The following is a 27,260-nucleotide window of genomic DNA, read 5'->3' on the forward strand; positions in this document are numbered from 1 at the left end:
ACTCAGAATGTCAGTCAAATCATATTTTCGCAATTTTTCAGTTCATTGTCTGACCAAACTCCTGTTTCAACCAACAGGATGACTCTCATGTTCTATTAAAACAGTTTTAAACGGCTCAGTTTGTTAAAGGAGGACGCCTCTGCAGATAACTGTGCTCCCAGTTAAAACCTTGTGAACAATAAACACTGACGGGTTATTTTGAGACTCTGTAAAGTTTAAAGCTGCCATGTTGTTGCTCCTGTATCGGTCTGTGGTCAATGACAAAGCTTAAAAGACTCGCCAGACAACATGTGTCGTCTCAAGGTCTTCTTCACTGATAAGTCAAATGTATAATTTTGGGGCAGGCCTCAGCATGCTGCTGAAGTTTAGGGGATCCACAGTATAGCCTCTTACACTAAACCCTATTATAAGAAGTATCAGAGCAGAGATAAAGAGAAAATTGATTAAAAGGCACATAATCTTCGAAGAGACTCGGTTAGAAATGACGGTGGTGGTTTGACTCCAGATGAGGCCTGCTGTAAGTAAACCCCCTTTCTGTCACCTGGCAGCTGATATGGCAGCCCCTATTACCATCAAACCGGAGATCCAGGGTCCCAGGTTTAAATAAGGTTAGGCTGAAGCACTCTTTTGTTCATCAGTCTATCCTGAAATCAAACATGGAGCTAAATCCCAGATCAAAAGTACGTTAAAGGGCCCTGAACACTGTCTTCTGTGTTATGAACTGTTTTGTCAAATCTATGTTTTTTTTGTATCCTGTCCTCAACGTTTATGTTGCAAATGGAGCTGCTGTGAAGCAAGAACAATTTCAGACTTGGTCTGACAAAGTATTTATCGATCTATCTGTAAAGACGCCTCTGGAAATTGATCATACGATAATGAATGTTAAAAAAACACCATGTGGGTGGGAAGCAGCAAAGGAATGCTGTGATATATCCAGGATAGCTGCTCGATTATTGATATAAATCTGCTCCAAAGCTTTTGAATGTATTGTAGAAATATTACCAACATGTATTTACTCTGAATGTGTTGTTTTTTTTCTTACTGTTGGTATGTGTAACAGTGTTTGCAGTATGTTATGTGTGCTTGGTTACTGTCCATCAGTGACCCATATATTCCTCAGTTTATGACACAGTCGCTTCTCCTGTCCACTGTCCTGCAGGTTATGCCACCCCAAAGGTTTCCTGGATCCCCAACTGTGAAAGAGAAAGGCTGATCCCAGTCCTCCCCCAGGTTCCTGCTGCTCTGCACCCCATCTTTCCCTGCTTCCCTCTCCTGCTTACCCCCCTCACCCCACGACACTAACCCCACCCTGCTCCAACACCCAACCCTGCCACCCCTGTCATCCTTTACCTCTAGGACTTTTCATCCAGTCGCATCTCTCCCTCCCAAATCCTTTCCCACAGCCGCTTCATACCCAGTCTGTCCCTTAGTTTTATTCCAGCCACATTAGCCTTCCTTCCTGCAGGCCCCCGTCCTCGTCATCGAGCTATTCTTCACTTTCTGGCTGCGCGCCAGGCCCCATGGCTACAGGAGGTCATGCCCCAGAGATAGATGTGTTGATCAACCTACAACAGGTAAGAATTATTCATAGTTGTTTCTTTTATTTAACAAGATATAAAAAAAATGGGAAATATGTGAAGTAGAAACATATCTTAAACCTTCGATTGTTTAAGCAAAGACCAAAACAAGCTGCTTGGTTTAATCCAGAGCTGGTCATGTGCACAGTGCGGAGAATCGTTTGCCTCCGGGCCAGCAGCGCTCTCAGAAGGTTAACCTTACAGGGAGGTAGTCTGAGTGGCACAACCTCGTAAAAAGCCAACAGCCTTCAGTTTGATTTGAACTGCCCTTTTCAAACCAGAAAGCTTTCCCAAGCAACAGCTGAACTCTTTTTGTGTGTGTTTTTTGGTTGATCCAGTGGCCTCCATTCATAGTTCTTTCTGTGTTAAAAGTCCATTAAAGTATACCCCCTTGTTTATTTAAGTATTGGTTATGGTAGGGGCTGCACGGTGGTGCAGTGGTTAGCGCTGTTGCCTCACAGTGAGAAGGTTCCTAGTTCGAATCCTGGGTTCAGACGAAGTGGGCCTTTCTGTGTGGAGTGTGCATGTTCAATCCCAAGTACTCCGGCTTCCTCCCACAGTCCAAAGACATGCTCGTCAAGTTAATTGGTGACTCTAAATTGCCTGTGTGTATGTATGGATGTGAGTGTGATTGACTGGCGACCAGTCCAGGATGCAACCCCGTCTCTTGGGCAATGACAGCCGGGATAGACTCCAACCCCCCCGCGACTCTGAACAGGATAAGGTATAGAAAATGGATGGATGGTTTGGTTAGTGCGCTCACTGCTTTATTGAGTCCATGTCACTTCATGTCTTCGTAGTGACTATAGATTTAGGACGTTTACCCCCTTGGTGCGGTTCGTTTGGGCAGATGGGAACAAAGCTCTCTCTCCGATTCCAAACAAACTCTGTTGCGGTTCGTTTGTGGTAAGAACGCGATCTGTCCTACTTCGACCAAACTGCTGGAAGCGTAGCACATTTTTGGATTAAACAAGCTCCCGTAACCAACTGCGCTGTATACTAAGCACACACTGGCTGCACTTTGGATAGGCTGTTATTTTAATTCATTTTATATTTGACATTGTGTTTACGTTTAATCCATTACATTTAATGCAAAGCGGGACGCGTGTATTTTTGTTTACAATACAAATGTGATCACCAAGATGTTCATTTCAGTTCAAGTGGGTTTGAACTTGTTGTGTTTGCAACAAGAAGTGCAAAAACTCCTTTATCTGCCGCCAACCACATGAGATTTCTGACCAATGAACGGACTGACAGCTCCCACATGGCTTTTGTTGATATATTTTGATGTCTTGAAATTTTGCCTTGTGAAACCGAACCGAAGTGAAAATGAACCAAATTATCAACTCATCCACTGATTCGGACCAAAACAAACAAACAAAGGTTTAAAAACCCCCTTAGAGTCTGAAGGCAATTAGCTTAGCTTAGCATAGCTTTCTCTTTCCCAAGTTCAAAAATTCCTCCCAAAGAACCAAAAGCCTGCGCTCACTAATGAAGACTGTGTGTCTCATTTGTTTAATCAGTGCACAAACAGAAATGGGTTTAAGTACTACATGTTTGTCTTGGCGAACAGTTTCCTTTTTCAATTAGGGTACATCAACTTGTTTTCAACGTCTCAATTAGTGAATTATGTGTCAATAAGAGAAGTGGAATAGCTGCTTCCCCAGCTTCCAGTCTTCATGCTAATGTAAGCTAATCCCCTGTAGCTCCACACCTACTGACAAGAACACATTGATTTATTCTTTTGCTGACTGTGTTTGGTTGCATTGTGGGATTTATATTGTAATAGTTGATATGTGAAGAGGCTATCTCAAGGACAGACACTTATGTAAGTGCAGGAGGGTTTGCAGAAAAATGCTTTGCAAAATATATCTGGTTACTGAGTGTGCTGCATATGTTCATGTTTCAGCTTCAGAATGGAGTCATGCTCATGGAGCGAGTGAAATAGTCCTTTATAACTACAGCAGGTGGCATATTTAATAGAGCTTGAATTCTGGCAATGTGGCTAGCAGCTTGAGATTGAGAAGTGGAGTGAGAAAAAATAGTTCATAAGCGTGTTTGACTGAAAGCCATGACAAAATGCTTTGTGTCTGTGTGAACTCATTCTTTAGCTGCAAAATCAGCCTCATGTCACATTTTCATATCGCCGAGCTGCCAAGAAGCCTGTTCGTCACAGGCCAGAGAGCGGTTCTAAAATGTTATCTCTGAAACACTAAATATTTGTTGGATGTGGCCTTTCCTGTTTCTTAAATCGTGTGTTTTCTCAGCTGGATCTGGTAGTTCAGGAAGAAGCCCTTTTCTCTTCCCCTCAGGGCAGCGCTGCCCTTTCAAACAGCTTTTGTATCGTGAACGGGAAAAATAAAAGGGCTTGTTTTAGTTCTGTCAAATGGCACATTTGATATAATGAATAAAGTGAAAACAAAGCACTGCTTTTTCATTTGCCAGTACATCATTCTGTCGCATTTGTACATTTTTTTTCTATTAAATGATTATGAATATAAATAAAGCGACCTTTACACAAGTTACTGACATGCCTGGAAAAATGGTGTTATCCGTGCTACTGAAGGGGGGAGCTCATTCTGACATGTTCAATTTGTGTTTAATTTATAGTTTTGTTCTTCATAATCACATCGTCATATGTCCACATGACCACAACTGCACATATTGATGAATTAAATTGTGTTATAATATTCCTGCAAGTTTTTGTTCTAAAAAAATGTATAAAAATCTTCTACTTAAGCTCATGATCATTCTTTGGCCCAATCCCAATCTCCTCCCTAAAGCCTAAGCACTGAACCCTCACAGACTTTAATGACGTCAGGCGTGCAAGTGCGTGAGTCCATGAGGGTTTGAGAACAGCATACAAATCCTTAATGGGACACACTATCATGACATCATATGTTAACTGGAACCAAGAAGCGCCATTAAATAATTAGGAAAAAAGCCGTCCTCCAGCATGTAATGTGTCTTACAGTGTTTACATATTTTAGCAAACTAAAGTCAGAAAGGCGTCATTTTTAATTAATATTGAACTGAAAACATAAACATCTCTAAAAACGTGCTTTAAATAACCACACAAGTCATTAACTAAATGTTGTCACTTAAAGATAAACCTATTTGTGGCTCCCGTCACCGTCCATGCTTGCTTTGTTTATATTTAGTTTTTTTGTTCAAACTTTATTGAATACTACTTCAATATACGAACATTTGTTGACATTTATTGCGGGGCTGGGCAATCACATTTGTGTACGTCACCAAGCTGGCTGCGACTTCAGGTAACTCCCAAAGGAAAGTCTGCAGATATGCGGACTCAAGGAAAGTCTGCAATTTGGCATTGAAAAGCTCTGCATCAGAGGCCTCAGGCACGTGGTGATTTGACATTGGGACGGCACTAAGCACTCACACTCATACCGGGAACACGCCTCAAAGTCTGTGAGTCTGTGAATGTAGAGATTGGGTTTGGGATTGACTAACCGATTTATTTCAACCCCATAAGCAGATCCAGTATTCAGAGATTCCATTGAAATAAACAGATTTTGCACTAAATGTTAGTGTTTTAAATTAGGGAATAACTGTCTCTATCTAAAGATGTCCTTACTGTTGTCAGAATTGTAATCCTGCATTGTCGTTCCAGTAAAGCCTATTAAATTGAATTAGAATTCTTAAAGAATAGAAGCCCCTTGAACAACAGTATAATGCATAGCTGGAATGAAAGACACACTTGTCTTCAAGACTGAATTTTTCCCTCCAACGTCCCAACAAAAGGATGAGTCACACATGTCTGTGGAAAATGTACTGTAGCTGTTGTTCAAATGAAACAGATGAACGCGTGTTCTCAGGGAGAATCGGCTCCGCCAACTAAGTAGGTGATGTGTTATTATGCAAAGTGGGGGCCATGCCATCACCAGCGTGCATAGCATATTGTGACACTGGTTCGGAGGAAATAATAGGCTCAACGCTTTGCTGCATGGACCGCTCAATTTCCTACCCTCAATAATACATGCACCCTGTAGTTAATGTACACTCGCACACACAGAGGATTCAGAGAAAGAGACAGAACAGCTTATTTGCACCGTCACTTCCTAAAGCCAGCTGATGCCTGCTCTAAACTGTGATCGACTTGGTTTGGCCTGAGGCTATGTTCAGATGACTGATGATCCTCCTCTCAGTCTGGGTCACCACAGAAACATTAGCAGCAATTATTGAATGTATGTGACGTCTCAAGATACAGATCTTTTTGAGGTCTTGGTTTTTGACTGTTAACTGTGAGCTCAGTGGAGGTCAATGCTTTGCAACACAAAGGAACCTGTGGAGCACTAGTAGTGCCACATACAGTAATGCACTTGGACATGAGTGACATTAAACACATTCCTTCCTTTGGATTTTGATTCGTGGCTGTAATGCGTCAAGAAAGGCAGTGTTGCTGTATTTTGATTAGGGATGCATGATATTATGGACATGTTATCGGTATCTGCAGATTATGGTTGAAATGAAATCGGCATCGGCAGATATGTCATTTTTATGATATTTTCCGCCGCCAAAACAACGCTTTACTTCTGCCTAAATGCTCGATGAGTCCCTATAAAAGCTCGACGTAATGCTACGACATTAACTCAGTGCGAGTGTCTGCTTCTGTCAGGCGTGAAGAAGGGTGCAAGACAGCAAGGTTGCTATTTGCAATGGTTGCTCTACGTCGGTCATGCGAGGAGAAGCTTGTCTAAGTTGTATGACTATTGCTGTTTTATTTGAAAGAAAATGTTACATACAAATAAATATGGAATTTTGTACAAGTTTAAGTAGTTTTCTTATATTGCCCAGTGTATGTGTACATTTTAAAAAGCCCTGTATTGTGTTACTTCTGCATCTGCAAGTGGGCCACTACAATAAGAGTAGGCATGATATCAATTCCACTACAGGGGAGACTTGATGTTCTGTGCAATTTGGTTTGGAAAAAATGTGCCTAATATATCGGTATCGCAATCAGCAAAAAAGAGTTAGAAAATATCGGCATATCGGATATCGGCAAAAAATCCAATATAACGTGTTGTATGTATTCACATCATATTTTCTTCAGCAGCATATTTGTTGTCAAATTGGCAATTTTTAACTAAATTCCTTGGGTTTGGGTTTTTTATATTTGCAGTAATTATTTCTAAATGTTGCCTTTATGTTTTCAACGTGTTGAAGTTCTTGAGTTTTGTCAATTAGCTTACACTTAGCTCACCTTCCGGTTCCGGCGCCACACGAGTGGCAGCCTGTTGCAGTAGCTCCCGGCTCACAGACGAGCTTTTTCTCTTATCTTTATATGCCCTTTATTGTAATGTCCACTTTGCTGCTGTAACACTGCAAATTTCCACGTTGTGGGACGAATAAAAGATTATCTTATCTTATCAAGGAAACTAGGTCTTGTTTTCACCAGGAAAACACAAGCTAAGTTGCATTACTTTGAGCTGCATTGGCCACCTTAGTAAACTCTTAAAGCTTCATGAAAAATAATCACCCCCATTCAACTTAAATTAAATATTGGGATGTTTTTTGGAATATTGAGTGTGAACATCATTAAATTGCACTGAAGAGCTTTGCTAATGCAGAATATATACAATACTGTCAGACTGTGTGGATTATTTATTAAAGGAAAGTTGGTAAAACGGTTAGGCGTTTAAATGTTAAAAACATGGTTCTGTGTTGTTGGTTTTGCTGAATGGTTTGTTGAATATTGGTTCTCTGTAAGAACTGGTTTCAATCCCTAATATATTAAATTATATTCCAGTTATCTAAGTGCATCTTAGATAACTTAAATTGGATGCTATAATTGTAACAATAATAGAATCCAGTCTTGCTGCTTGATATTTGCTGATTACAAGTATGGAGGAAAGAATAACGGCTTTAATCACATGTTTTGAGCACTTGTTGTTTGGACTGTATTTATGGAAAACTTGCTTAACTTTTATTTTTTTTTCAAAATAACGTTGAGTAATAAGCCCAACATATTTAAATAATTGCTCATAAACATCAGCTGTGCAGTGAATAGCAAAGCCAAACACTGCTGCTGATATTTATGTTAGTTGTGTTTGTCGGTCTGGGAAACGTGCCAACTGCTTCTATCAAAGGGCCGAGATGAAGGCAGAGGGAAGCAGCTTCTAAATGAAGCTAAATAAAAAGAGCAGGAAGCAACAAAAAGCAGGGCAATCAGCAGAAGCAAACAAACATATATTTGTGTCAGTCTGAATTGTTATATGTGAAATAATGAGTAAAAAATGTGTTCACTGTTTACATTGCCCCTCGAGTACTGTCTATCCCACTGTTCGATCCTCTTTGCCTGGCAATGGTTTTTATGATGTAAATAATAAATCTGCCAGACCAACAAGCATGCATTGACATATTGTTACATGGTGTAACATACTGCAGCCTGAAGGCATCCGCACTGAAATCTGGCTCAGCAAAGAGACAGACAACTCCATTTGATTCAGAGTTATTACAGATTATACATTCAGTCATTCATTTCAGCATCAAGTTCAGCTGTACTAATCTCACCTAATGGTATCTAGATTTACCTTTAAAAAAACAGTGTTCAAACATTCATTTATGTTATGTTGAGATGGTTACACCACTTCTTCGTTTCATCATGAATGTGTTGTAATCTTGCACACAGTAAGAGGGTCGTGGAAACCAGCTGTGAAAGTAATTGTTTGAAGTTCATGTGGCTAACTTATTAGCACGACATTGCCTATAACCCATCCAGCAGGCACAGAGCCATGTTAGCATTCATTCTGAAGTTGTGTCTCTGGACATCTGCTGAATGCAAGATCAATATCCACTTTAGTTTTAGCTATGGCTGTGTTTGTTCTCTACTAACGGCCTGCTAAATACTCAACTATGTTTACCAATTGTTTTTGTTCCATTAAAACTAGAAGAGTGGTTTAAGTGAACAAAAACAATGAACCTGCAGGCTGTAAAAGCAATGTCATAATGGCTTCCGTTTCCAGCGTCGTGCAAGGTGGCAGCAGCTCCCGTCCTGTGTGTTATTTTTCTTTAATTGTGTAACTGTACTATTTTTTTTGTGTGTTTTTTCAAGTTTTTGTTTTCCATAATTTCCCAGTACAAGTACAATAATATTATTACAGTTCTCATAATGACTTTAAAACGTGTCATTTTCATCAGATGTTTCTCACTTTCTGACTGTAACAAAGTAAAAAGACATAATGATGCAACTGCAACTGCAGCTGACATTTTAACACTCAACTTCTGCTTCTTCGCCTATAACTGCTTAACTAATGGGAGGCTAACGTCAAGCTGTACAGTGGTATTCTGGTGCGGTACTCGTCGTAGTTTTACGAGTACGAGTACTTAAGCTCCGATACTGCCCAATACTGGTTATCGGTATCGGTGCATCCCTACTGACTGACTGACTGACTGACTGTCTGTCTGTCTGTCTGCACAGCAGAGGGGGGTTGCTATGTTTGGTATCATATGGCTTTGTTGCTCCTGTGTATGTACTGTACTTGCTATAACAATAGTTTTATGTCACCTACTTGGCTAAACTCTAAAGATATTTTGATCTCTCATCTACCAGGGGGAAATTGAGTGGGAAGAGGTTCACTCGGACTAATTTAGTGCTCAGAAGTAAAAAGGTCTCTGTGATAATTTAGAAGGACTTTTTTGGTCACTTCTCAAGAATTAATACTTTCTTATGACACAAAATCAGAACAAAGTTTTATAGCATATAATTATGAACCGATGGCAGTTTTTACCCAGAAGGTTAAAGGTCAACTTCACTGTGACATATACAGTATATCCCAGTCCCAGCCACGGTTACACTGTCATTCTATGGGAAACACAAGAGGATCTAAACTGTAACTTCAGTGTTTGGTGGAGGCATAGCTTTGTTGCAGTAACAGCTGCATTGCTGCATTATAGCAAGAGGTGTAAATATTATGCATGTCTTGCAAAATAATTACTTACACATTTCTCTTAATTTTCAGATTGAATATTGGGTATACGGAATTGTATGTAACATAATGAATGTGAGTATTAAATGAGGAGCAGAGTGGAAGAGAGGGTCAGCAGGGTTATGGTGTTCAGCTTCCAACTAGGTTCACAAGTAAAGCAATAGGAAACATAGTCCCTACTATTGGTGATTGTTTTTTTTTTTTTTTTGCATTTTTTTGCATTTTTGCATTTTTCTTTTGATAAAAATAAGACTTTAACCTAATCCCATCATAAACCAAATTATTTTAATTGCCAGATGCTTTAACCCTGAGCTTATTTCCAACCCCAAACATTGAAATTAGACCTTAAAACAGTAACCCACTCTTAGCTCCACACTTCTTGTCCTCCACCAAAATAACCAACCAACCATTACGTAAAATCCAGAGGGTTTTCCTGATCACTAAGGGCATACAAGGCAAACACATAAAACACTCACACACATACACACACACACACACACACACACACACACACACACACACACACACACACGCCCTCTTTCATATTAGTCAGCAGCTGATAAATATTTCACTGCCTCTCTCTGGCTCAGCATTCCATTAGATATGAAATATTCATGTTGCAGTAGAAGTTGGGCAGTTCATGAGAAAAGGTTAGACAGCAGGTTTTCCTCTAAACACTGGCTTACCTCCTAACGTCAGGCTGCTTTGATCAAAGCGTGCCCCGCTCATAATTGATTAGAAGAGGCCAAACCAGCCACACCGTAGCTGAGTTCTCATCCACCAAATATTGTTGTGTTTGATGTAGATGGTAACCCACAGTGCAAACACTCACTGTTAATAGAGAGCTCTGATTCATTAGAACAACAACAATATTAGTAGATCTCCACCTCTCCATGTCAAATAGTAGTGACTGTCCCTCATATTTTCCACCAGAGTCCAAGGTGACATCAGACATCAGGCAAACACAGGCCATCCTGCCTGTGCAACCAAGCTAACTCAAAGAGCTAATTCCAACAATGGCAGCACTCACCACTTCCTGGTTGTCTCCTGAGCAGGGGGCGGTTTCCTAAGGGGTGGGCGAGGCCTGAGCACCTGCTTAAGAGCTCCAGGAGGAAACCATTAAAGTGAGAGGGGGGGAGTACAGGAGGAAATAAAGCATATTTAAGTGATTATTTTGAGTGTAAGTGTTACAGATTAAAACACAGGAAATCATTTTTGTGTGAATATTAATTCTTTCTATTTGAATGGTATTGATGTTATGGAAATATAAATAGATTAATTTGGTTGTGTTCCCACCTAAGTGGTCTTGTCCAACCAGTCACCTGCAGCAGGGAGGGTATATAAGGCAGCTGGTTGCTTTTGGTGTAAGTTTTGTGTCTCATGGTGTCTGCATGGCTCTTTTCATACATGATCTCCAGACAGGATCCAAAGAATCAAGTCCGGACTTTGCTCATTCACACATGTAGCACAAAAAGGATCGTGTGAGGTGTGTTTTTAAACTGCTAAAAATACACTGTTTTGGTAAGGACACAGATGGGACTTAGGTAGAGCATGCAGGAGGTTGGTCACTGTGTTTGCATTTATATCACAACATGTATTTGAACAAATACACATTAGAAAAGAGAGTAAAAAGCTAACAGTATTTGAGCAAAAAGAGTGGAATGATCCTGTCAATTACCTGCTCGGCTCACACATCGGCTCACTTGGACATCGAACTGACTCCGGCTAAGGAGCTGGCAGGGTAAAGACCATTTAATAATGAGCGGTGCAAGTGATTTGAACATTAATGCTCTCCCGTGCAGCCTTTGGCTTAATGTCCCAACATGTTCAGGAGTGCAATGCATGTTTGGAATGGGCTTATGTAAGCCAATAAATATCACAATTATGCCTTTTTGCATTTTACCTTTCCCTCAGCTGTCTCTGTGTAAAAACTCTTAGCCACCATTAAAGAGTACTATTCTATCTGTCAGTATGTTTTGTCACATCAGAATCTTTCCTGCAGATTGAATGCTCCTTCTAGATCTGTCAGGATTAATAAAGGGATTCAATATACCTGAACACTCTTACTAATTATAGGGGCCTGTTCATGAATAGTCTAAACCAATGATTGCCAAAGTGTGGGCTGCGGCCCCTTGGTGGGCCTGGAAGGTGCTGCAGGTGGACAATTTACAGGAAAGAGAGCTGGATCTTGGGTGGGAAAAAAGTTAATTGACTCGGGACTTGACTTGCCTTAACTACGGACTCAACTTGACTTGACTTGCCTAAGAAAATATGAGTCGAGACTTGCTAGAATTGCATAGAATTTCATTGTTTATAAATACAATTATGTAAGAAAATACTTCATTTTGGTCTCAAGAGGTTTGTTTGTTCCCTTGACTTTTAGATTGCTGCATTCTTAAAGGTAATGGCTGGTCTACACTAAGGGCACATAGCTCAATTGCTTCACTGTAATGGTAAAATCAATAATTGCCTTATTAGAAATGAGCGCCCTCCATTGTTCGTCTTCCAAATCCCATTCACATACCAACTCCACCACCTGGGCTGGGGACGCCCTCCTCCTGTGTCCCTCCACCCCAACTGACTTCAAAGCCGACATGAAAGACTTTTGACTCATTTGCCTCAACGAAGCTTTCGCAAAGCAGAAGCAGGTTTAGCAGAATTCCTTTTACTGTAATATCGGCCTCAGCTCACCGTATTATTCCCTCTTGCGTTGCATTAGCACTATTAAATTCAGGGTGTTACACTGTGCTTACCAGAGCAAGGTGAGGGCAGGAGGATGTAAGAGGTTGAAATTAAACTAGAATTGGTTTGCAGGAATATAGGGCACCTTTAATAATGAACAGAATTGAGCCGGCCGACCAGTGAAAACAAGGCTTTTAATGCTCGCTCAATTTAAAACTGTCCTTTTATATTCAGTCTGGCTTCATCTGCCTCGGCTCTTTCTAGATAGGTAGCTGAGATCATTAAACGCATCCTGTCCCTTCATCCCACTGGTAATTAGGAGGTAATGGAGCCTTGGCACAGAGAAATTGAAGACCACAGAGAAGCAGCCAGAGTGCTTACCGTGCCAGCACCAATCTGAGGCAGAGGAAGCAGCCTGTCGCGGTGATTTGACCTATCAGAGGCACCAAACGGCTCCGGCAGGACACTCCCTTCAGCCTCCACTGTCTCCAGGGGCTGTCCAGTGCATTAGTTCTCTGCTGCTTAGCACTTTGTTGTATCGATTTAATGTCCTCTATACATGAAGTGGAGGATGTACAGACACCAGGTGCTTATTGTACTGTATACGAAGTCATCTAAAATACAGTGGAGGTTTTTTCCAATGACAAATAAAAGCTAAATCAGGATTTTGGGACAACCGGAATTGGCTTTGTCTTACGTTAGGCAGATATTTTTTCGATCCATCCCAACATGCATGCATTGAGATTCACAATAATATAGATGTATTATAGAATTGGTGTTGGAACGCCCCCACACATTTATATACTCTTTTTTCATCCTGCATTAGGAATTTGGCCTCAATCTGCCCCTTGTGTGGCTCTTATTTCTGCTGTCAGAGTCAAGCTGTGCTCTACAGAATGTCTGATTGCATTACGCACTATAGGCTTACAGAATGGAGCAATCAGTGTAGAACAAGTCATGTAATCACCAGGTCCAGATGAGATTCATTCATCAGAGTGAATGTGAATTAACCTAAACTATATAGCTCCTATAGAGACCCACACAAAGATAGTGATTTAGATAAGACAGCCAATAAGTGAAGACGTCAACATATTACTGCTTCATCTAATGCATTCTTTATCGCCCTAACCGTGTTGACAGAAGTTTTCTCTTTCTCTCCACCCTTCCTCAGGTGAAAGTGGAGGAGGAAGATGAAGAAGGGTCAGCAGAGGAGCAGGAGGAAGAGGAGGAGGAGGAGGAGGAGGAGAACTGGGAGAAAGCACTGTCCGTGGAGCGCTTTGGAGACATCATCAGCGACTCTGCTTCCACCAGTGGGGACAGGATGGGCCGACACTACACCGAGAAGGACTTCGAATGTAAGCAAATTTACCTAGTACACATTTTGCACGATTATATTTGGTTCCATGCAAACATAAGCAATGCTTGTGACATGGATAGGAATGTAGGCCGTCCTTTTGGTACAGACTGAGGTACCTGAGAATTACCTCAGTTTGCTACAGACATTCATGCTCTCCTAAGGGTCCACCTCAACGACTTCGGTGATCCCAGTAATTTCTAAGCCCTAAAGAAGTCCTGAAGAATTCTTATGGTCCCCTGATTTTCTTGTCCAATAACTCTTCATCTCCAATACTGATGTACAATACTGAGGTACATTTTCTTAAGTCATTCATGGTTTCCAGAAGGTGACTAGTCTTTGGTCATGCCCTGACTTTTTCCTCACAAAAGAAACCACCTCATGGTTCACATTTGTGCTTCTCGTTGAAATGTCTGCACAGCCAGTGGACATCCTAGAACAGGAATGGCTACAGACATCCCTGTTTCTCTTCAGGATAAATTGTGACATTGTTTCATCTGGTGCCATTGTTTTTTAGACCATACCTTTGGCTTCAGGCATACTTCGTTTTTTGTTCTTCTTAGCAAATGTTGGCATGCTAGCATACCAAGGTAACATGGTGGACACAACCATGTTAGCATACTGATTTTAGCATTTAGCCCACAGCACAAGTTTGCTGAAATACAGCCTCAAAGAGCCACTAGCACAGCTGTTGAGTCTCTTTCCCATATTATTCATATTAAATATGTGTGGAAAAACAGCACTTTGTCATAATCCAGTTTGTTCTGACCTTGTCTTTCATAGTATTGACTTGTGTTACATAAAGCGACTACATTTAGAGCAGGGCACCAGATCTCATGTAAGTAAACCAGTGGATTAATTTCAGAGACCTAAGTGAATGAACACCACATGCTCTGGAAGGAGATGATAATGGCTAAGATTAGATAAAGCTGCTGTCTTTTGATGTTTATTAAACAGTGCATCTCTCTATTGTTGTATGTTAATTAAAATCTAAAGCCTTTGTTTGTGTTGTGTCTTTCAAGTGTTTAATGGAGAATTAAGGGGGGATAGAACTCCTCCTCCGAGAATAGCACTTGCATGTTTTATTTAATGGAATCAAAAGGCAGCAGCTAAGAACCAGTATTTGTTAGAGAAAGGCAGCGTCTGTTTAAAACTTGTAGATGTGTTTATATAAGGTGCTGTAGCTATACAATATATGTGTGTATATCAGAGGCACAGTAGAACGAATATATTATTTTTATTTTGTTTTATTACTGCATCCTTTTTTGTTAATATATTTTATTTTACTATATTTTATCTGTCCCTTATATATAATATTAACCCTTGTTGTACTTGTATAACCGGAGTGACAATAAACGTCTTCAATCTTGAATCTTGAAATTACAAAGCCTCGAGTTCGACATTTTGGCTCTCACCATCTTGCATGTGTCCTAACTGCACGAATTGGACGGGAGAGTGATGCTTGAAAGGAGCAAGGAGTATCAAATACAAAGTTATATGCTTGTGCTAATGCTAGTTTGGTTAGCAAGGTTATGTTATTTTTTGTTTTTATTTTTTGTATGTTGCAATGGAACGGTGATAAATATATTTTAAAGGTTGTGACTTGCAATCACCAGGTAGCCACACCGGAAGCATATCCTTTATGATCTATTTTACTCTTAATTCGCAAAAGATCATCATGCTTTCATGAAGAAGACTTTAAACTAACAATTAAGATTATTAACTTTTTGGGAAATTGTTTAATAAAGTGAGAAATGGGGTCACGTTCTTCTTTTTGCAACCAGTGGAGTCGCCCTCTTCTGTCTTTTAGAGAGACTGCAGGTTGAAGGCACGTCTGCATTGCCTTCACTTTTAGACCCTACAAGGCTACGTCACCTCTTTATTTACAGTGTTTGCTCCTAATCTCTGCCACTAGACCTTAAACACAGTCCAAAGGGACAAAGCATGAAACGGTGTATAGGTGCTTTTCGACCAAAAGTACCAGGAACTTTTAACTTCAGGAAATTCTCTTCAAGGAACTAAATGCTTCCTTGTGCCCATTGTTGTCTGTGTTTCCACAGCAGCCTAAAGTCACGAGAATATTATGCAAATCAGGCCAATGACGTATGGAGAAGCAATAAAAGTAACTGCACTACACCGCCAGTCCAGTAGGCAGCAGTAAGAAGAAGATGACGCCATACAACAAAGATGACGGCATAAAATGCCGGTATCATCATTTGTGTGACACTACAGTTAGCCTGTTAGTATGGAGATTCAACTTGTGCTGTTTTTGATCATGCTTTATTGCATCATCAAGGCCTGCACCTCGTCGTCGGTCCATTTGTCGTAGGCCTACTTCTCTGACTCCATCTCAAAACACGGTGATAGACAATCTCGAAGCACGATGATAAACAATCTCGAAGCACAATGATAAACAATCTCGAAGCACGTTGATAAACAATCTCGAAGCACAATGATAAACAATCTCGAAGCACGTTGATAAACAATCTCGAAGCACGATGATAAACAATCTCGAAGCACAATGATAAACAATCTCGAAGCACGTTGATAAACAATCTCGAAGCACAATGATAAACAATCTCGAAGCACGTTGATAACAGTGAGCTTGCAGCTGCAGTCTTTTAAACATGGTGGGTGAAATAAAACTCTGCGAGTACTCGACCATTCAGAAACGATCAGCACTGCAGGCCCCGCCCTGAAAGTTCCTGGACCTTCGGAAAGTACTTGCCCCTGAGCAGGGACTTTTCAGGTATCGTCTGCTATCGAAACGCACAGAGTTCCTCAAAAGGTTCCTTGTTCCTGGGGAAAGTTACTGCTGTCGAAAAGCACCTTATGACACTGTCTTCTCAGTAAGTGGTCCATCATTTCTGCATCTGATGAATGATTTTCTTTTGCTTTTATTCTTAATATTTTAGATCACCGACACACATTTCATCATACGCACCACCCCTTATCCACCCACCTGCCCCTGCCACAGCGTTTACGCAAGAGGGTGCACAGCTTGGACAGAAGGCGCAAAAAGAAACGGAAGAAAAAAAGGACGTCTCTGCCACCCTCTGATGTTACACCCACAATCCACGAGGTAGACGAGGAAGGGGCGGAGTCTGAGACGGACGGACAGGGGGCGGCTGCCGCGAGCACAGAGAAACCTGACATCCAACCACAGGTAAAATAAGACTGAGGAACCATACCCATTCTGTGGTGAAAAGGTGGCAAGGGAATAGTTGTCTGAGGTTTTGATAACCTGCTCGGTAAAACCACCCGTAGCATATTCCTCCCCTCTCACTGATCTTCCTCTTCCTCTCAGTTTAGTTTGGGGATCCAAGAAGACTTGGAGGAACCCCTCCCGCTCTCTACCTTCCACTTGGAAAATGAAGACCATCCATTGTCGAAGAAAGTTGAACCCACTCTGATGGACGGGGAGGCTTGTAATGGGAGAATTGCTGTTGTTGGACAGGACGAGGAGGTGGATGGAGAGGAAGCAGCCTGCAGCAGGTTGGCTATTACAATTCCTCAAGTGGCTGTTTGTGCTGAAGAGTGTTTGTTTCAATGAGTCCTAAATCCTCTCTTTTAACTGAAACCGTATCACCTACCTACCTGTATCACTAGTGTTATTAATTTCAAACTATTTATTACCGATATTTTAATTAAAATCATCAAATCACTATTTGTAATTAAGCGATAAACCCGCAGAGAATTATCACGACTCTGCAGTTCCTCTCACCTCTAATGAGCCTTCATCTACTAAGAATCCTTCAGCTAATTGCTTTCTGGCCTGTAATTGTAATATTAGTTCCCTTGTTTTTAGCAGCAGATTTCAGGAAAAAGTAGTCACTGATAAACCTGCTGTTTGATACATGCCCAGTACCAAAGAGTATGCAGAGTTAGCTAGTGAGCTACCTTGCTCTGTATTTAGCAGCTAAAGAGCCAGATATTATTGTTTTTGAAATCACAAAACATCTAAAAGTAGAGTGGATATTAGAGTTGCCCTCCTCAGGTCACAAGAAACACAAGTCAAGATTTATACTAATGCTGCTCAAAGTTTGTGTGATGTAAAAACTAGGCAAATATCACTATATGCAAACATGTCAATGCTAGTTTAACTGGTCATTCTGCTGCCCCCTGTGGCTAAAAACAGTTATTAGTAGCCTATGTGCTTTATAGGGGCCATATCTTTTAAATGGATATTCTCATATTCTGCATTGGTTTCACATTTTGTTTATTGTTCACAGTGAAAAGGTGAAAACTGCATAATTCTGTGTCTTTCCAGAATAACATGTTTAAAAAGGTCGCCTCTGAAATGGGACATTCAGAAATTGACCAATCGTCTTTCACCGTCATTCGCCTCAGGCTGCCTACTTGCACAAGCTTGTAGTCAAGTCGTCAAGATTTCAGCTTACCATTCCGATACCTCCTGGAGATTCTGGCTCGTACATATAAGGTCGAATAACCGATTCTAGAGCAGCCATGTTTTCTACAACTTTGGAGTGACAATACAGTGCGGCCGCTCCCCCACATGGGATCGTGCACTATGACCGCTATGCTGTCAGCCAATCATGGCTAAGGTCTGACCTTTGAATGACTTGTTCGTTTCAGGAGGAAGGAGAGGCTCTACAATTTTTAAAACAACAAACTTTACCAACGTGACTCAAAAACACATTAGAATAATAGAAAATTGATTGCATTGCTAAAATATGTCTCCTTTAACTACTACAGAAAGGATAAACGTCTGCTTTGACAAAGGCCTCTTGATAGACAGGTGGCAATAATGTACGATATCTTATCCTTTAGCACATTTAGCATCGTTTCATGAAATTGTTTACTTACTCCTGTTAGTAAAGAGTTGCATATTTCCACATTAACATTAATTTTGGGTTGTTGGGATGATTGTAATTTATTTAAGTCTAATATTAATCTCTATGGTTTCCACAAACTCCTTATATCTGTCAAATATCTGTCTCTTAATCTGCTAAACTCTTCTTTATGTTCACCAGCTAGCTGCTAACTTTATCGATCTGCTGATGGATGTCGGGCAGCTTGTACACAGCAACTCTGTGAGCTGTAAAAGTAAATAAATCTAAGGATGCTTAAACGATCCGTAGAGCTGAGGGGAACAGCAGAGTCTTAATTGTCTTCGCGATGAGCAGCCCCCTTCACATCGCCCTCTTTTTCCCCCACTGTGGTTCACTGATATAAAAATATTGATTGAGCAGCTTTAAAGGTTGTTTGTAATCAGTTTTTCCTTTTATTACTCTAAGTCCATTTCACCAAAGAGTGTTAACTGTTACTGTGGAAAGACAAACACGCTACACAGAAGAGCGTTGCTATGGTGACCTGTAGTTTATTACTGTGTACCTTATGAACTGGTCTAATTTAGTATGGTAAAACTGAGACAAGGAAGGATGTTAGTGTTTGTCTGTTTTCCACCTGTAGGCAAGATAGAACTGAGCGTCTGTCAGTCAGGGTATAAGTGAGGGATCAGATACCAAAGCTGGATTAGAGACGATTTAATTAATATTCAAAGGTTTATTTTGCTTTCTAAATTTAGAACTGACCCCCTGCGTCAAATGTATCTGTTAAACAAAGCAGGTGCTTTGGCTGAGAATACAGCACAGAGCAGGAAAGAGCAGACAAGAGCTGACTCTGCTGCTATTGCATTTATAGGCTCATACATATTACACATGTGAACTTATATTAGCAACTTAATTGTGTCATTAGGAATGTGAACATCAAGCAAATCAACCCCAATAACCCGTGCATACAGTTCCTCAGGCTTCGATGATTCATTCATGGCTCCAGCATTTTTACATAATTGCTATATTGTGTGAGCTTTGATAAGTAAGAGGCCCAATGGTGACGCGGCTGGCTGTCTTTGCAAATGTCTGTCTGGTAAAATAAGAGCACAGAAACAGCGTCGAGCCTGTGCCATGTCAGATTATGCTGCTGTGATTGAGCGAACACAGCAGAGGATGACTCAGAGGGTTTGTGAGGAGATCCCGCGCTGCTGCTGTGTTGTGAAGCCCTCTGCTGGTGAAGAGACAGAAATGCAGCCAGGAGAGCATTTGGATCAGCTGCAACACATGTTTAAATGTGAACAGTTTTAAAGTCTGATTTTCAACACATTCTGTGTCATTATTTCTTAACTTGGTTATCCTTACATTTTTCTCACCTCTGCTTGCTTTTTGTCAGCGCTCCTGAAGAATCAGATCCTTCGAGTTCAACGACCCGTGGCTGGTTCCGCAAGAAGCCCGTCCACCATCGTCCAGCAGCCGCCCAGCGCAGCAACTATGACCTGCGGGAGCGAATCTGCATCGGCAGCATGACTGCTCATGAGACGGCCGTCTACCAGCAGGTGCCCACTGATGAGGCCGAGGCCCAGATGCTGGCCAGCGCTGACCTTGATGACATGAAAAGTAAGGAGGCTATAACAGAAGGGTTTTTCTGCAGGGCATCCTGGATGATCTCACTGGTTCTGCTTGTGTTTGTAGGCACACTTCAACATCTGAAAGCCATCAAAAGATACTGTTTATTTATGTCTGAATCATAATTGCTACGGAAGTTACATGATTACTTGATAAACCTTTTTTTACCCTAACATTATCTTCATGTGTATCTGTAGTGCAAACAGGATTTTCAGTTGACATGGAAGTTGTGTTCATATATGCGCAGTTAGCTGACTCACAAAGGAAAACGTCCCCGTTCTCAGTTCAACCTCTAAGCTCTGACTAGCTCGGCCATTGTTTCCATCCAGGAAGCAAGCCACCACTAATCACAACCCCCGATACTTTTTAAACATTGAAAAGAGCAGAAATGTGAGCAGTAATTCAGCTACCTGGAACCCGACTACATGTAGTCTTGAGTTTACCATCACTGTCTTATTGTACACTTCAGATTAAAACACTAGGTGACTTGTAAGAAGTGCTGTGATTTGCTGTAGTCGGATCATATTCTTCTTCAGCTACAAATACAGCATGAAGTTGAGGAACAGTTGCTATCGTTGCTACATCCTGTGCTCAGGCAAAACTGGCAGGAACTATGTTTGATGTTTATTGTCATTCAATTTAAACAGACACCTGCCGGATAATAAGATACAAGCAGAGCACGAGAGATATGGGATTTTTTTAGGGAAATGTTGACACCAATTTCAGAGGGGAAACATTCACTGGTTACCAACATGTCTGCTAATATAGTGAGTTTTTGAGCTGGAGTCAAAATAGAGTAAATTATATATTGTACATTTGTTTTTTTGGCCTTTTATGCCTTTATTGAAAAAGAGGGGACAGTGGATAGTGTCAGAAACAGGGGAAGAGAGAGTGGGGATGACACACGGCAAAGGGCTGAGGGTCGGATTTCAACCTGGGGCCGCCACATCGAGGAGTGTAGACTCTGTAAATGGGACACGCACTAAAACCACTGAGCTATTTGGTGCCCAAAATAAACCCTTTCTATGTGGATTTTACACCAATTTTTCCACTGGAATTACAATGTAAAAGTAAAGGCTGATTTCTTTAAAAAACGTAAAGTGGTAATCTAGAACGGTTGGCTCCGGTTGTAACTCTTGATTTTCCTCACTGACGGTCGCTTTCCTTTTTAGACTGTTTGCCTTCATCTGAGCGTCCAAGTTGTTTCTTTTTCTTTGGATTTTCAAGTATTTTTGAAGTTGTATCTGTAGTCATTGATCTTTTCTTTGTTTGTTCAGCCATAGTAGATTAATGTTAACTCGCAACACTTTGAGATTATTACTTTAAGTGCACTTTGCTACACAAATTATATGATGATGTCATTTTTTAAATCACACCAAGCATTCTTTTCTGAATTATATGACCTTAAAAAGAAGTTTCTTTATAGCCACATGTCTAAAAACATACAGATACAGATAAATCTGTGCTGGAACATGTGATCAGGTAAACCAGTAAAATATAATGTAACCACATACTAAAAGTGATGTTGCAAAAATAACATCCAGCAAAGGTTGTGTTGATACTGTGTTACAGCAGTGTTAATTTGACTGCTTTGTTGTAATTGGTGGTGTATTAGAGTTCCATGTAATTTAGAGGTACTTTTGAATAGTTTGGTCATTAGGTTCATAATCCTGTGTTAGACAAAAAGGTTATTTTAAGGGTTTAGTTATAGTTTTCTGAAACAGCTGCTGTGGTGTATCTTGTCCTGTAAAGTGATGACACGTCTGGGCCACTTTACAGACTGAAAAACAACCTTTATATTTCCTCATGCTAATAAGATATAAAGGCCTTGGAGCAGGTCGAAAGGAGATGGTTTCCTCTGTTGCTAAAAGTACCTTCTGAGATGACTCAGTTTTCCTTTTCACCCACATCACAACAACAGTGTGAGGTGTCCGTTTCCAGCGTGGTTGTTATATATCAGCCAGTGACTTTGCTCCACCAGTTCTCCATATAGCACCTGATGTGGTTGCTATGATATTTATGACAAAGGGCCAACAGCAGTTCTGTGTAGAAGTTCATGTAGTCCTGCAGTATACACGGTGTCATTTCGCTGATATATTCCCAAATATTAAGGCCTGCATACTATTTTTGAAGGTATTGGTGTTATGATGAGTCATTATTAAACTGGTAAGAGAGCGTGATTACGGCATTCCACCAATAATTTAAAAGCTTTCGTCAGTGTATGTTAGCCTGCGATGATGGTATCAGCATAGGAGAATCGAGGTAAGGAGTGGGTGTATTTCAGCAGATAAATGAGGAACTTGTGACAAAAAAAGAGAGAAGACAGCGGAAAAGAAAGAGCTAGAATCTGCCACTTTTTAATTGCATCCGCTCTCTGATCTGAACATAATTGGATGTGACTTCAGACTCCTGGCTCTGAACATCGTCAGCATCCTTTCAACCTGCCAAGGAGCTGCAAAAGGTTCTCTTGATGTTGTCTTGACTGTTGTGTTGTAAAGGACAGATGATATAAACATTTAGTTAAAGGCCTGTTTTCCTGTTAAAGTAATAATAGGTGGATCAACTTGATCTGCAAATTATATCCAAGAATGTCTTGGTTAGATAGCGGTTCCCCTTACATTTCCACTAATACTCTAGCACACTCTAGTGGTAGTGACGAATACTACTACACAGTTGTCTCATCTGCCTTTTCAACACATTGATAATACATCAAAGGAATTCTGAATGTGACCTTTTAAACTTTTAGCTTTTCAAACATCAGTCCAAGACTTCTGTCTCGTCTTCTTCAGTAACTGGGTGCTGGTAATACTGCATATTTAAGAAATATAGAAATCCTCCCAGTGACTTTTGCTCTAACACCACTAAATATTTTCTTCCCAGTGGGTATTTTTCCAAACAAAGTAGCAGCATCATCCTTATGACTATGAGTCAGCAGCTGCTGCTCTTTGCTCTGCAGCCCTTTTTGGCGAGCCTCCTCCTCAAAGTAACTTCAGCTCCGAGCTGTTGAGAGCTTTGTTTAAGTTGAGAAACCTTAAATATAGATACTTGTTAGAGCCATAAGGAAAATTGGGTTTATATTAAGATTGTGCCTCATTTGAATATAGTTGTAAGTTATATAATTTTGTATTTGTTTTCTTATTGTTGTATCTATAACAGCAGATTTATAAGGATATTTGTCCTCCCTTCATTTGTTAATCCTGCTGTCGTAAACTGTTGCTGGTGCCGCGTGTGGCACCTGTGGGCACATGCTCCGTGAATGATGCATTCAAGCGAGCAGGACGGGGAGCACCAGTTTTTCTGACCGTTGCCAGTACGATATAAAAGGCATTTTGTAGTCTTTTTTTTGGTCATAGGTTTATAGGCAAGCGAAAAATTAGTTTTATTTTTAACCGTTGATTTTTTTTAGTGCCTTCATCAGTCTCTTTTGTCTTTTGGAACACGTGGAAGTTTGCCTTTTGAGGAACACGTGTCAGAAACATCACGTCCTCCTAGTGGCAAAAAAGGTTTTTATTTCAAGTTGCCACTACTATACTGATTCCAAATGTTGTTTATCCTTTTTGTATGCTGCAATTTATCTGTTGACAGAGCAACATGTTTTGTGATGTTAGCAGAGTAAGAAACATTTGATCTTTACTAGCAAGTTACTATTGGAGTATCATACGTACTTTTACAACAGATATATATTCCTTGAAATGTGAAATTCAGAAAAAAGTAAGTATAAATCATCTAATGTTGTATTATCAGAGTGTCATACAAAAATCAGCTTGAACTAGATAATAGTCAGAAATCTAAACAAGTGTTAGTTTTATGGCCTCTTTTATATCAACAATACTGTAACGATAACTTCCATAAACAAAGCTGAAAATGTTTGAAATGTGATCAACCTGGACAGCCTGCTACAACGTTTATTGACAGGCTCGCTGCTCTGATGTCGACAATTGACAAGTTGCTTCTCTGCTGCCGAAGAGTCGGCTCCACCGTGGGCGTCCAACACATTCTGTCTCATGAATCCAACCCACACAGCTCCTGGCCCCCACACACACTGTTAGAAGAAGCTTCTATCACAGAAGCAGAAAGGACGGAGGACAGAGAAACGACCTATCTACACAAAGCTTTCTTTTCTTTTTGTAGTCACATTTACTGAATACTTTTGTGATATATGAGCCATTGAATTAAATGCAGCGAAACAATGCATTCCTACCCGTTTCAGTGTTGGGCTCAATGCAGTTAAGTATGTTAGTGGAGAAATCCGTTGTACAATAAAGGCAGAATGTTGTTTTATTACAGCGTTAAAGCCATAGTGCTGCCTACATGTAGGCATACAAAGTTAAATGCTTAGAAAGGACAGTAAAATAATGTATTATTTGGAAAGGGCTGTAAAGGCTGCAGCCCCCTCTGCTGGCCAAAGGGAAACAGGATCAGTTCAATGTTAAAATTTAAAGGATAAACACGTATCCTGACAGGCCTGTCTGCCTTCACTCTGCCTGACTTAAAGGAGCTGCTCAACATAACTGGCAACAGAAACTTTATTCAAAAAGGTCAGCTTAAAAAAACAACAAAAGTATTGGTAGGTTGTGTAGAAATAAGGGACACAGCTCCGGCAGTGGGAGTGAGGCTGCCTGCATTTTATCTGTGTGAGTTCATTATGGATTATTCCCTATTGATTCATAACTGAGTATACTATATATAGAGCCCGTTGTTAATTCTAAACATTGTACACACAGGCAGGTATGCTGTCCCTGTGTGCATGTATCGAGCGCACTAAATACTGAACAAAGGGAGAAAAGAGGAGACAGTGTTTGGGAGGCAAAGGCTAGTGTAGCCAGGGAAAAGCTCTCTAACAGCATCCAGAGGCATTAATTAACCGAGGCTGCAGTCGATTCCCCTTTAGCAGCGACCCTGCCTCTGGCTTTTCCTGCTTTACCACAGCAGAGTGATCATTGACTGTTTGGGAACCCTCTGGAAACAGAAAACAGGGCACCCACAGTCCATCAGAGCAAGCTATCGGATTTGTAGGGAGGGATGGGTGAAAGTGACAGCACATATACAGTGTTTACCCACAGTAGGTACCTTTGTTCCAATCCTGTCATTAATGTTTAATATATTTTTTACACTTTAAGATAAATCAAAATCACATATGCTGCAATTTAAAGCCAAGTTGAAAGAATTGAAAGTATTTCCAGTGACCATAACCTTCACAGGCTGTAATGATAACAGTCAATAGAACTTAACAAACACTCAGTCCTCAATGTATAGCAGTGGAAGACTGTTTAGTCTGTGACAATGTATGAAAAGTGGAGTGTGCCATCCTGCATTAAGGTGCAATTAGGCATTAAGCCTTATGTAATGCCAAGTTTATTTGCACCTAGCTAGGTTGAGTGTAGTGAAATGAGATATGAGATAGTGTGAGTAAAGAATCCTAAAAACGTGTCTGTTTGGAGAAAATCTGGTTACATGATGTTTTCAAATCTTAAGCAAACGTTCAAACTCATAAGAATGATATGCAGGTCGGTCAAAATTGAAATACCTTCTGATTCCCTAAAATGCCTGTACTGTATACACACACATGCATATAAATGCAGACAGTGAGGATCCTGAATGCAACACTCACACTTGTGAACCTGTTTTTCTGTGATCAAATGTTTTATTTTCAGTAATGGAGGGTGAGTTAAATATGACGGCAATTACACATTTATCGTTTCTGCCCCTCCAGTGTTCAAGTCCCCACCCACCTCCCAATATGACTCATAGGTACAAAACTATGAATATTTAAGCCATCAATAATAAACATATTGATAATAATATTAGATAGGAAAACAGAGAAAAAGTTTTTACAGCAGAGCCATAGCTGCAATGAACATGAATATTTGAACATTTGAACATAACACTGTGCGATAGGACAGCACTTCCCCAAACAAATATAAGGGTGTGTGCAATACTAAAGAGGGCGCAGTGTGCAATATTGTTTTTAATTTGATTTAAATGTATTTATTTATTTTTGTTATCTCTGCATCAGTAAGGACAGCCATCCAATTTCATTGTACTGTACTTGTGCAGTACGATGATAATAAAGGTCTATCTACAGCATGTATTTCATATCTAACAGAGAATGAACACCTGCAACAGTCATATATGTTACATCTTTGCATAATTTGAATCATATAACTATAATTTTTTTTTCCCCAGAACCTTGTATAAGTGGTCTAATGAATTATCCTCTGCACTGTTGGCTCGACTTATAGAGAGTTTCAAAGAGATGATGTCCAATAGTGACAGAATCCATTGAGATATCTTAAGCTGCTTGTGCGAGCACCATGCGAGCTGTCAAACCTAAAGAGAGAGGTCTTCTGAAGATATAGTAACGCTGATTAAAGCAATACGTTTGCTGAAATAGGACTAGTTCCAGTAACATCAGATAAAACATGTTCTACTCTAGATCAACAATACTTCACCTGGACAGTCCCAGAGTGCAAATGGGCAAAGCTGGAATTGGAAGCGCTTCCTTTGACTTAATAAAATCTATGGCCACATGTAAGATGTGTCCACTTTAGCACCCGCTGTAACTAAGCAGACCATGACACCTCAATGGTTTTTACGGTTTCCATGGAGACAAAGGGACAGAAATGGACCAGCACACTGTGATAATAAGCACCATGATATCTCACTAAGATTATTCTCATCAGTAAGGTATAACGCTAGTGGTTGTTGCTTAGTGTTAGGCATGTATTTCTGAATATCAGCAACCTTTTGAACATAACCTTTACTCTTCAACAAATCACATGATGGGGATGTGATGTGGGGAACTATGGAAACAAAAGGCATGAACTTTTGTTGTCTGATCCACTCTATGTTGGTTTTCCAACAGCCACAAAGATCAATGGACTGGGGACATCATTAAAAAGGGCGGAGCAACCATTCGACTGACAGGCACGTCTCGCAAAGTAGACCAACCCTTGTCAATACTTGTTTTTGGAGTTGCAGCTAAAGCATTTGTTGCTGCCATTTATGCATCTTTCTGACTGTGGGCTTCTGCCTGAGGGTGTGGCTCCAACTTTGCATTTTGTTTGGATTTGAGGCTTGTTTTTCACTTCATGTAACTTCACAAATTGGACACAAGAAGCTTTTTGGGAGGAGTCTTTCAAATCTTTCAAAACCGTCTGATTTTGGAGCTACTTCTGAACTTTATGCATAGGTTCTGCTGCTCAACGAGGGCTCTCTACAAGGACCAAGTCTCATCAGAACAGTGACCCTGGGCGAGGAACTTTGTTCAAGAGCT

General features: G+C 40.5%; 1 protein-coding gene across 1 annotated transcript in view; it reads left to right on the forward strand.

Moving 5' to 3' along the window:
• The first annotated feature begins 1,504 nt into the window (after positions 1–1,504).
• slc4a3 (solute carrier family 4 member 3) overlaps positions 1,505–27,260 on the forward strand; it is a 54,048-nt gene continuing 28,292 nt past the window's right edge. Inside the window, exons 1-6 of the mRNA XM_069662644.1 lie at positions 1,505–1,574; positions 13,380–13,563; positions 16,478–16,728; positions 16,870–17,057; positions 17,833–17,898; positions 19,752–19,975. Coding sequence (XP_069518745.1) covers positions 1,521–1,574; positions 13,380–13,563; positions 16,478–16,728; positions 16,870–17,057; positions 17,833–17,898; positions 19,752–19,975 — 967 coding nt within the window. The 5' untranslated portion in view covers positions 1,505–1,520. The remainder of the gene's footprint in view (positions 1,575–13,379; positions 13,564–16,477; positions 16,729–16,869; positions 17,058–17,832; positions 17,899–19,751; positions 19,976–27,260) is intronic.

Source organism: Semicossyphus pulcher, unplaced genomic scaffold, assembly GCF_022749685.1.
Source record: "Semicossyphus pulcher isolate SPU_LCO1_2020_fin unplaced genomic scaffold, fSemPul1.0.p SCAF_15, whole genome shotgun sequence".
Classification (NCBI taxonomy): domain Eukaryota; kingdom Metazoa; phylum Chordata; class Actinopteri; order Labriformes; family Labridae; genus Semicossyphus; species Semicossyphus pulcher.